At 35.2% G+C, this 12,384-nt stretch overlaps 1 protein-coding gene across 5 annotated transcripts in view; it reads left to right on the top strand.

The window, feature by feature from the left end:
* Positions 1-522: 522 nt before the first annotated feature.
* LOC148677641 (trans-2,3-enoyl-CoA reductase-like) overlaps positions 523-12,384 on the top strand; it is a 50,958-nt gene continuing 39,096 nt past the window's right edge. For 3 of the 5 annotated variants that reach the window (XM_088614204.1, XM_088614375.1, XM_088614028.1), the window contains exon 1: positions 524-799. In XM_088614204.1, the coding sequence (XP_088470330.1) occupies positions 629-799 (171 nt within the window). In that variant the 5' untranslated portion in view covers positions 524-628. Of the gene's footprint in view, positions 800-12,384 lie in introns of all 5 variants that reach the window. The other 2 variants (XM_088614292.1, XM_088614119.1) reach the window with 2 other exon arrangements.

Genomic DNA, 12,384 nt, shown 5'->3' with positions numbered 1-12,384 from the left:
TTGTATGGACATTTATCCTAAAAGTCAAAACAATATCACATCTTTCTATTGCAGGGGTTGATTATAAAATTTAATAAATATAGTTTGCTGCTTGGCGTCTCTCAACTGCTGCTAACAACGAGACTTTACTTGAGCTGTCCCAAGTAACACAACTACTGTATGCCCAATCAGCAATGGCTCTGGAAATGATCCTGCCTAACATCTTCACCACTGCGATAAGACTGGAATTTTCACAATTGCCTGTTCTGAGTGCCTCCTGGCTCTGAAATCTTCATTGAAGGACCTTTGACTTCAGCAAGGCAGGATGTGAAGAAAAGACATGTGTGAACTGAAATGTTATGCACTGAGATGAAAACAAGACATTCTGACACACAATTACAAGTTATATATAGAACGTGATTAGATAGTCATTGTTCTCGGTCCTGCTGAATAAGATTATGTACTTCATATGGAATGTCATTTGACATCTCTGACTGCGTTTGGCTCTCACAAGCTATTTAAGTGATTGCTATGGTCCTTCTGTTTTTGGTTAAGTCCCTGTGTAAGTACTTCAGGCACAGACAGGTCTTTTCTACTCATTCCATCTAGGTTAAGAAGTAGCAGGTCTCTGCAGAGAAACTGAGCCAGAATGTCACCTGTACCACATAATGTTCCCAGGAGCTTCTACAGTTTCTCCCAGCTTGTCCTAAATACATGTCCTCTGGGTTTCCCACAGCTCACTCGGCGTACCAAAATTGCTTACTTTGAAGTGGAGATACTGGATGCTCATACAAGAAAGCAGGTCCAAGTCATAGACAAGGTAATTTTTTTTACTGACCTAAGAAAATGTTTTTATTCCCAAATGTACTTTTTACAATAGTACAAAAGGATAAAGCTACAGTATTCCTGTTGGATATGCAGATTTTATTGAATACTTATTATTCTTAAGATTACTTGAATGCAATACTTCATGTTTTGTAAGTTAAATATGGTTTTTCTACATTGAGATATCACTGGTCCATTGAGTAAGTATTTTTTGGGAAAAGGTCTTTTAATGAAGATTTAAGGTTCAAAATGTTATGATCACAGAATCTAGTATTATATATACAGTATCTTATTTTTAAGTTTTTGGTATATTTTTATCAGAAAAATTATTTAGAAAATCAAAAATTGTGTACACAAGAGATACAAAATAAATATTCTTACTATGCACTGGTACAAGAGGCTATATATTGTTATACTGTGTCGCACTATGCTGTCGCACTATCCAGCTGGGTGGTGCACATTGGTGATGGTGGAGGGGAGTCCCCATTGCCTGTAAAATGCTTTGAGTGGAGTGTCCAGAAAAGTGCTATATAAGTGTAAAGAATTATTAATATAATTATTATGTCAATATTTCTCTCGATGCTTGACACACATAGCATACACATAGATGAGACATACCTCTAAACTTAGGCTAAGTACAGTACAAGTACTTATTGTCTATTGCATTTTTTTCAAAAGAAGTTTAATGGACATTGCCATTGTTCTGAATAAACAACCTCAGGATAACTTTTATATGATAGTTGTTATCATATAAAAGTATATAAAATGCTTTTGAGCTATACAGCATCACCTTGAATCAAAGCTAATTGCTGAAGACTTGTTTCATTCTCTTAATAATACAACTTTGTCTTATAAAGTTTTTTTTCAGATCTTAATTTATAGGGGGATATTATACAAACAAGCTAGTAAGAAGATATTTTTGAAATAGTAACAGAAAAAAAAGGAGTCCTATAAGGAATCATAGGGCAGGAGAGAAAATTATTAAAGGGCAGATCAGGCAAAAATTAAAAGAAACATTACTTAACATTTGTCCTGTGCTTCTAGGACAAGCTGTGGTTTGCCAAAACCATTACCAGGAATAAGCAGTGTACTTGAATGGCTGGATGATTGTATCTAATTGAATTTAAGTATTTAATGCGTTTGTACGTTGATTAAACAGTGTTAACAGCTTTGTTTATTTACAGACTGTTTAATTCAGTGACACATTACCTGGCTCAGAGATATACAGTATCACTGCTTAGGACAAGCTTCCCAATTGGTTCCAAATGAACCAGAAAATCAAAGAAACACTTCCCTGTCATTACCCTGTTAGCAGTAGTACTATTCTGAGGTGTCTACATGAAATATGATCCTATGCTTTTTGACCTCCTAAATGAATAGGTCCTAGATACTCTATGGTCCTATATTCTGTATTCTGTATCACTCTATGGGTGACAGGGCCTTCTCCTGTTATACCCCAAAGCTTTGGAACTCTCTCCCCAAGGATATCAGAGAGTCACCTTCTCTAAACTCCTTCAAATCTAGACTCAAAGCCTTCTTCTTTAGAAGAGCCTTTACTTAACTGTTCTGTTCTTTAACCCTCTGGTCCTACTGTATGCAGTACCCCCATCTACTGTGCCCTCCCATTGTGTATTCTCATTGTGCATCTGTTGTATTTTGTCATTGTTGTTGTTATAGTTCTGCAGAGCACTTTGAGAAGCCACCTTTAAAGGTGCTATGTAAAATAAAGTTTATTATTATTATAGATTCGTCCAAGTTCAGTTTCACTGGTATAGTGAACTCATCTGGTGAAACTACATTCACTGTGGTAATCTGCTTTTCTCTGACAAATAAAAAATTGAATCCTCTCACATCAGTGAGACATCATTGAACTTCAACTCTATCAGAGCTTGAGAGAGCACTCATCAGAGCATGGAACACTATTCTCCAAGGTCAGATCTCAGGCTGGATTCGGTCCTATGTGTGACCGCCGCGGTTCTGCCCGGGCTCGTGCCCACCGCCGCTCCAACCCACCCGTTTCGTCCCGCAACACCTGGGGCGCGAACCCGGGTCTCCGGCGTAACGCAACAGGAAGCTAGCCGCATGAGCTAAAGGAGAACTCCCTCAGCCCAGGCGGCTGAGGTCCCTGCTACGCGCAGGCAGGGCGATGACATCACCGTATCCGAACTAGCTCCGCTACATATGCAGTATCAGTGTTGTGTAATCTTTGCTTTAATGAACTGCGCACAAAAAATTACATTCCAAAAATAATATGACAATAACAAAATAAACACTACCTGAAATTGCTTTAATCTTCTATTGAACATCAAACAGGACTCAGAAGTCAAGGTGGTATTTCATTTGAAATGAGCAAGATGACTCTATAGTATTATGCCATATGAATGAAAAATATAAGACTATGTAATTTTCGTTTTTATTTTCTTATTTTTATCATTTGCATTTTTATTTTCCTATTTTTATTAATTCTGTAGAATTAATAAACCAGACAAAACCAACGTGTTGTGATATTTACTCACAGCTCCAAATATTCTAGATTTATTCAGATCTAGTGTTCTTAACCTTCTAAGAAACATGCTGTTAACTTTATTTTTTTAATTCCATACCCTGCTGTGTATCAGCTTTTATTTTGCCAATTCTGTAATTCTGTCATGGGTCAGAATGCATGACATCATTTTCTGTTTTTTCGTCTTGGACAAAACAATCTTACTGAGCCTGTCACAATTCATCCTAATTTACAGGACTTTGACAGCTGTTGGACTGCAGATGGATCTTCCATGGGTTAAACCCTAAACACAAAGTCATTATATTTGATTAGTTTGTAATCCACAGGAGCATGGCAGGCATAGCAATGTGCAGAAGCCCGACATTTTGCATGCTTATGATGTCTTTGTTCTTGAACTGTGGCTCAGTGAAGGGCTGCAGTCCCACAGTTAATGTTAATTTCTCCATTACCAAAATTAAATTAATTCAGATTTGAAGTGAAGGTTTCTAATGCGAAAAGCGGATTATTAACTATAATAAGACTAGAAACGGGACCTTCTGCAAAGTTAGAGCAGTCATGGTAATTAACGTGCATCTTCTCTAGTGGGCCGGTTCCTGAGACATTATGATTCATCAATTTATTCCATAAACACATGGTAACATCTGCCAAAGGCACTTAAAACTGACATATTGGTATTGAAACACTGTACAATATTTCCAATGCTACACAGACTAATGCTGCGGTACATTTTTGTGTTTTTCATTTATCCATAGAGTTTGTTTTAAACCCAAAAGAAAATGGAACCCTGTACATTATCAGTGGCTTTTCTGAGATGAAGTGAACAGAAGACTTTTGCATACAAAAGGGTTAACTTCACAGAGCATTAGTCATAATGAACGTGCTGTACAGCTGTTAACATGGGAAAAATCCTTGCAATTTGTGGCTAATTGAGATGTATAGCGTGAACACAAGCATCACTGCTGAAAAAAGCAATTTTATATTGCTGTTAAAATCAAGTGTGTGAGCACAGCACATTTTCTGCTGCGTCTAAATTTTACAGGATTTTTTTAAAGCCTCCATGAAGACGATGCGGCGTATCTATCCATCAGCGAAGGATAAATAAGTTATCTACTTTAAGGAGACATTTTCTGATGTCTTTTCCTTTGGATTGCTTGTGGTGTATGCCTTACCACAGAAGCTAATTTATTATGCTCTACCGTTGCGACCTCATGTCTCTAATTTACAGATGTGCTTCATTTTTTTCTACATAGTTGTGTCGCATTAAGAAAGGGGAGTACCTCAGATTTAAACTTCTTTGTGTTTTAATGTTTTATCAGGCTATAATATGTTATGCTTTACCAAGGAAGTGAAGTTCCTTACTGTACCTATAGTCTGGATTACTTTGTGGAAAGGATCAGTTATGAATTGTTTCCTGTTCCAAACCTTTAAATATAAATAGTATAGAAATATAAAATACAGCTACAAATTACATCTTTTAAAGAGTAGGCACTAAAGCTTCCTCATTGATACACATTTTGACTATCATCTTTTGTAAACGTTCCCAAAATTTAACATGTAGAAATACAGATGCAGGATGTTTTAAGAAGGGTAGTTTTATACTTTAGCAAAAGAACAAAAAATGTAAATATAACATCCTTTTGTTAAAGTATAAAGTATCCTTTTCCATTAAAATAGCAAATACCTCATAAAAGACTATGCGCATGAATAAAATTACCCATCTCTGCTGCATGGTGGTATTTGTCTACCTTTGTTCAGATCACCACATAAAATTATTTATTAAATGGCATGAAATAACTCCACAGAGGAGCAGAAGCTTCTTGATGTGATCTTTGGGGGCCCCTATCATCTTTTCAGCACTCTTAAACTATTTGGCATGAATAATGGCTTGCACAATGACACTGAGATAATTGTCAATGAACACGTTAGGCCATACTGTACTGTATTGACCATCATGGGATACATTCTTTGAACCTTCAGATGAGTACAGTATGTACTTTTTTTGCAAACCATATTTGCAAGGCCTTATTTCCCATGTGAAGTGTAAATGCGAACTATACTCAAACACATAGGTATGCACATGATAATTGTCTACTCATCGTTCTAGGGTGGCTCTCTATATACAGTATGTGTGCTTTTATGCAGTCCATTTATGCAGTACATCTTGTGATGCCATTGTCTATTGTCTAATAATTAAAAAGCCCAGAAATTATTGTGATATGCAGAAAATTAAAGCCAAAAGCATCCACAGTCAAGATAAATAAACATCACCTAATTTTGAATTGTATAAATACACTGTGACACAGACAGACAAAGCACTATATAACTTTATATCTATAACCTTGGAACACTTGTAAATATGCCCTTCTCCATTTGAGTAAGCTGAAAATATGTCCCTATCTCCATTTGATTTAATTTGCAGACTGGGGCCTATCATTAGATTAACTGTGGCCTGATTTAATTAAATGTCTTTTATAGATGTATTATCAGTGATCTGTCTTCTTCAGAAGAGATCAGAGTAGAAAATAAACTGGGATGTTTCTCCACTTTTAATATTAAAAAAAATATTTACTGCATCAGTATGAGGGATGCTGGAGTGCCCTTGCTTTAAATAATTCACAATTAATAATCACATTATATTTTGCACTTTTCATTCTAAAGGATCACAAAGATGAAGATGAATAACTACTATGAAATAGTTCAAGTAGGTAGCTGCGTCAATATGTTTAGGCTGCACAGAAGCAAGTAAAGGTTTATTCTATGCTGAAAAGAGAAGAAAAGAAACAACATGTTTCGGCTGTGGAGCAATGTTCCCTCTAATTTTTAATGGCCTGTGTGCGCAAAAATTTCAAGTTGTGCAAATTTGTCCCCCAGTGACAAAAACCTGTGCGTACTAAATTGAGTGTATGTAAAATTGTAAACCTGAAATTATTTTTTGTCAATATAATCATTCTCATAGAAGCATAGAGATCCAAAAGACAGGGACAGCGATTCAACGAGCCCAGTCATAGAGACTGAGTGTCGAGCGAGCATGAGCAGTGAGGTACGAGACTACGAAAGCAGAGATATCGATTATCGAGTAGCAATAATAATGCACACAGCCAAGTTGGGCCTCTCGGGGCCAGTCTCATGTGGTCGATTTGGTATTTTTCAGTTGACAACTGTTTTTATTTTATTATTATCACATTTTTTGGGAATTAATTTTTTTTGTGCACAGTTCAATTTCCTACTGTATGTGTGCTGATTTCATAAACTGTGTGAGCGCGCACATGCACACAGGTTAGAGGGAACATTGCTGTGGAGTCTTCTTTGGTTTTGGAGCCTTCTCCTTCACCTAGGGAAGGCTCTACAGCTGAAACGTTGTGTTTCTTTTCTTCTCTATTTCAGCATGGAATAAACCTTTACTTGTTCTTTCACAAAATGAAGCAGGGAAATAAGAAATTATTTCAACAGTTTAATTAAGGTGTAAGGTAGTTAGGCCAGGCTGTACAAAATTGGAAATGGTCCCAACGGGACCTTTAGTGACCAAGTGGAGCAGGAGCTTGTTTTAATGTCTCATTTGAAGGACAGCATCTCCTAGAGCACAATGTTTCCTGTCTCTATACAGGGGCACTGGATCAGAAAAGCTGGTCCAGAGGTATGATGTCCACCTAGTGGTCCAATAATAACCCTTGTAGTAACAAACTGATTTTGATTGCAAGTCTCTCAGCCTGGTACTGACCTGGAGCAACTTTGTTTAATATCTGAGATCTGATCAGATCAGACTACTAGACTGCTGATGCTGTGGCTATGCTAAGTGTTTCCTTATTACCTTAGGGTTACTTTAGTTTAATTAAGACATCAGACTATGGTATAAAATAGGGGTGTCTACAAAACTATGAAGTATGACCAATGGGGCCAATTGGACAAATTGTTATTGATAAACTAACATTCTAACTTCAAGCACAGTACAAATATATTTTAGGGTAGACAGAATTTTTGATTAGACAAGACTTTTCTAATATAAAAATATTTCATTTGTACATTTAGAGTTTTTAAAAGTATTCAGGTTAATTTACAGTATGTTGCAAGCAGTAATCTGTGGAAGGCATACTGTAGATCTGGAGGGCTGGATAGAGATTCAATTACTGACACAAAATGGCTACAGTGAAGAAAATAAGAACATTTATATTGATTTCCTGACAACTTCTGTGATAGATTACAGGATGACAAGAGCAATATATGTGAAAATAAAATGCAATCTGGAGCGAATATAAAAAAAGGCATTTGTAATTAAATCAACTATTTTAAAATCCAATAGCATTCTATATTTCAAAATATTTAAATAAAAAATGCTATATATTTTTTATTACATATTACTGTTAAATAGTTCACTTTTTGACAGATATTTAAACTTTGACAGACATTTAAGCTCAGCACCTCTTGATGTTTTACATTTATTAAATAAATATTTACAGTACATTATGTGATCTTGCAGTGACCAATTAGTTTTTTGTTATTTGACATGTTATTTTACAGTATTTTACAAAAGCTACTGTTTGTCAAATGATGAACAAAGAAAAACATTTTTCCAAACCCCAGCGGTCACCAAAAAGGAAAACACATATACCTACAGATACAAAAACCATCCCTCAGAAAACACCATCAGCCTACTTCAAATGTTTATAGACAGTTAATTTAATAAAAATCTAAAATGCAATGGCTGCCTTGCAAGGAGAATTATTATTTAATTATGGGTTCTTCATTTTACAATAAGAAAATAAATCAGAAACATAAACAAGGCAGCAAATCCCATAAGTGGTCCTTAAGTTTTATAAAATATCTTGGGCCTCATGTATTTAGTTATTACAACTGTTGCAAAGAATTCAGTGAAAGTCCTTTCATTCCAATGTAATTAAATGTCTGTATGCTGAGAATAACTTAAACAGAACATCACCAGAACAACATCTTCATTTCAAATATACTGTAAAAGTGGGAATTTAGTGGGAAAATAATTGGCAAACACTGAAAGCAGAAAATGATAAACAGTGGTCTCCTGATATTCAAATTAGATTAGGATGCCAGTAAATTGAGGGATTAAAACCACAGACAGGCATTAAAAACACCTAACAGGCACGTCTCCCATCTACTACACTACAAATATGGCAGCTGTAATCATCCACAATTAACTGAAAGAATCTGGACAATGGCTATTTCACTGCCAAGTCACCTTGTTTCTTTGAAATGAGAGAGAACTAAAATACAGGTACAGGCGTGCTTAGTAGTTTCACATAATGACAAACATCAGTATTTCATCATTAACAAGTTCTTAACAGTTCAAGGAATAGGACAAAACTGTCATGGATGTTGGAAAGGCATGCCGTGAAATGGCAGGAGAGCGAAAAAAGACCCTATGCATAGTGGTGAGCTGGACAATGTTGGGTAGAAACCTATGCCCTCAGGCCGCAGAAAAGACAACCTGGTGCTAGGTGGGTCTCAAGACATCCAAACCCTCAATGCTGAGCGAGGAGGAAAGGGTGAGCCGGAAATATATAGCCCCAGACAGAGACATACCGGAAGGACAAGCAAAGCACAGGGAAACTAGGGACAGGACAGAGTAGTAGCGCCCTCTAGCTGTAGAGAGCGTGACAAAAACCTCACATGATAATGTATTAATGTGGATCTATTGCTCGTCTGTTCTAGTGTTCTGCGATTGACTGTCGCAAACACAGAACTGTGCATCATTCACAACTTTTCAGGACTTTTGCAAGCCCCTACTAACTCTGGATCACCTTTCAGACTATTGTGGTGAGTAACTCCATTAGAAAATTCCTAGTAAAATATGTGGCATAATGATAGACTTTGTTTTGTGTAAATCCATAAATAAGACTGACACATTCATTATTACAATTTCAAAGAGTAAACGGATACAATGCAGTTGTTTTTAACCTTTGATTTTACATTATCTAACCATTCATATTTGATGATGTTCGCTGGTATACAATTATTGAGCCTGACTTTATTTAATGATGATATAAATAAATAAAGTACTGTATGTGTTTCTTACAATCTCAGGTCATTTTGCCTTATATTTTTCCTATTGTTTTTTGACCACAGTGTCTGCTATATGGTTTCATTTCTATGAAGTCTTTTAACTCCTTTTTCTGAAGTTTCACTGTGACATAGTTCAACCTGCTGCTCAGGTGTGTTTGCTGCTTTGTGAACATTTTGTTGATTGAGAGGACACCTGTTTCTCACACTATTTCTTTGCTGCTGTGTTTAGCACCTGTCTTTATTTTCTGTGCCAAAATCCTGTGATTAGTATGCACTGTCTTTTTTCACCAACAGCCTTCATTTGCAAAGAACATCTTATTACATCTGGTCAGGTGTTGTTATTTTGAGCTGTCAGTGTGCTAATTTGTGCTAACTTTTTTTGAGCAAAGACAGTTTTTGTATCAATACGTTAGGCCACCTAATTTTACCTTCCCTTTAGTTTTAGGCTTACAGTAAGTGTTTCGAGACTTGAATCAATGCCTTAGTTAAAGGAAATGTCTCCTATACAACACTTAAGGTAATTAATATTTGAGGAATATTATAGGAACAGATCCTGCCACACAAAACCATATAAAAAATAATTCCATTTGCATTCCAAATACAAAAGCATAAAAAGTAAATCTTATCCAAATTTACTAATTAAAGTAAAACATGTAAAAAAAGGCTTAAGTTAATTCTACCAAAAAATTCAGTCGTGTAGAAGAGAAAATTCCGAGGTTGTCCATTTTTGATTGGCCTTAATACTGTACATTATGGAACACTATTTTCTTTACTTGAACTTTGTATGTGCTTTGTTACATGAACTGGAAAACAAACATTAAGCTTAAAATCCAATATAAAAATGGATGTGAACACAGCCGTGACTGACACATACAATAAAGCAATACGGTATAATTTATTTCTATTTTGAGTATCATGTTAGAAATAATACCAGACTATCTGATAGAATCCAAACATCTCATGCAAACAGTGACAAAGGAACTAGACTAGCTCCAAATTGTGTACAGTATTTTCATGGTTTTAAATCTATGGATTGGCTTAACCCTGAGCATTCATTAATTAGTTAATTCTCCTATAGAGTAATATATGGAAAATTACTCTTACTCTTAAAAGGTCTATATGTCTTATTTATTGTATTGAAAATAATTTAAATTTTGTATTTTTGTAATTTATTAATGATGAAAAGTCTTTTCAGTCCAATAATTGCCCAGTAGATTTATTGCAGTGTGTTGATCTACAGTGTATTTTAGTTCAACAGTCAGTGTGATGGAAGGTATGTAGGCTTGTGATGTGAAAGCTTTTCAAAGCTGAGGTCACTGAGCTAAAAAGCTGCTAAAAGGAGAGTCCAGGCATGAGCTCTATTTCTGGATGAATTCCAGAACTTTTTCCTGATCTGTGTAAGTCAGGGAACAGTGGGGGTAGTCCTTGTACCACTTTCTTCTACCTATATAAAGGCATAAGTACACTTGTGTGCTCTATAATTCCATCCTTCAAACTGCTTATCTTTTGCACGCCTTAAATAACCTGGCATAGTAAACCTACAATAACAGACAAATACTGTTTACTTTTATAACTAGAGAAATATTTTGTATGATGACCAAACAAGATCTGTACCATTCCCGAGTATTTTATAGACAATAAAGCCCAGAGCCATCATGTGCTCCTAAAATAAAAATACATTTTTTCCCAAAGTTAACAATTTTTAATTGAATATCACTGGTATAATTTAAATAATTTGCACGTTTTAAAAATATTTTAAAATATGAAAACCATTGCCTAAAAATATTTAAATATTTAGCTGTAATTCTAATAAACTACAGTTGTAATTACAGTACATACATTTTCATTAGCAAATGTTCATCATTGTGTTGTTGTGATATTTCACATTTCTTGATAGATGGCACTATGGCACAGCTGAAAATGAATAAAGATCTGTTTCCATGAGAACATCCATATCACAGACAAAACAGGGAGCTCAACAAAGGTTCAAGTTCTGCTTTGTCGAAAACCCGAGTGCCTTTTGCTCAGGCAACACTGCTGAGAAACACGAGTCTTTGTACAAAGATTACTTTCAAATGCCCTGTGGTGAAAACCGTTCCTTTGTTGCTAACTGCATTTCAGATGTTGGTAATTTTTGACTAATGATGTCTGCAGATCCATAATAGAGAAACATCTGCTGATGTGGGGGGCTTTGTCTGCTGGCATTTACAAAACATTTCTTTTGATGCCCACTGTGCATCTATGACTGTTCTTCCATTCCTTTTCTCCCTTCCTTTTGAAACTGTAGCTGAAGGCCAAACAGTTTCTGTAGTAAGCTTCCTCATAGTTTAACTATTTTCAGAGAGCCATCCAAAGCAATTTGCTCTAGAGATAGAATTGCTTTCTGTTTTCAGAAACTACTGTAACTCTGGACATTCAAGACTAATCAGGAGACAATTTTCATTTTTCTCTTAAGAATAAAGGTGAGGTAAGCCATGGTTAATTGGGAGATATAATAAGTGGAACACTTTTTACATGGGATCAAAACATTTTCAAAGCATTTTCAGACTGAGAAGCAGAGAAATCAAACGGTCATAGTACTTTGTACTAGTAATAGTAATGGGAGTTACAGTGTTCATTGTAAAGGAAAAAACTTAAATGATCATTAGTTTCCATTACTATCTGAAGGATGAGCAACTTCTTACAACTGTATTGATATTATGATATTTATAAATGAAATATTGTATCAAAAAGTTAATAAAAATATTTTTGGTATCATAATCTGTATAATTATTGAATACAGTACCTTAACTAGTTCCAAATTGGTTAATTCTATTTTGTGCATTAATTTGTTTCCACACGATGAAATTTAAGTGAACGCAAATAATGAAGTGTGCACAAATCATGTTTAAATAAGAATATCTCCCATGTAATATTAGATATATGATAATAAAAATGGAAAAAATATTAAAATGAAAAAATAAGACATTATAAAAATATTGAAGAGGTTATACATTGCAATATACCACCCTAAACCAGTTTTAGATTATTTTTTAAAATAACATAAA

Source organism: Lepisosteus platostomus, chromosome 1 (assembly GCF_059453375.1).
Source record: "Lepisosteus platostomus isolate fLepPlt1 chromosome 1, fLepPlt1.hap1, whole genome shotgun sequence".
In the NCBI taxonomy this organism is placed as follows: Eukaryota; Metazoa; Chordata; class Actinopteri; order Semionotiformes; family Lepisosteidae; genus Lepisosteus; species Lepisosteus platostomus.
Note: the sequence above shows the minus strand (reverse complement) of the source record. Positions and strands in the feature narration are given on the sequence as shown.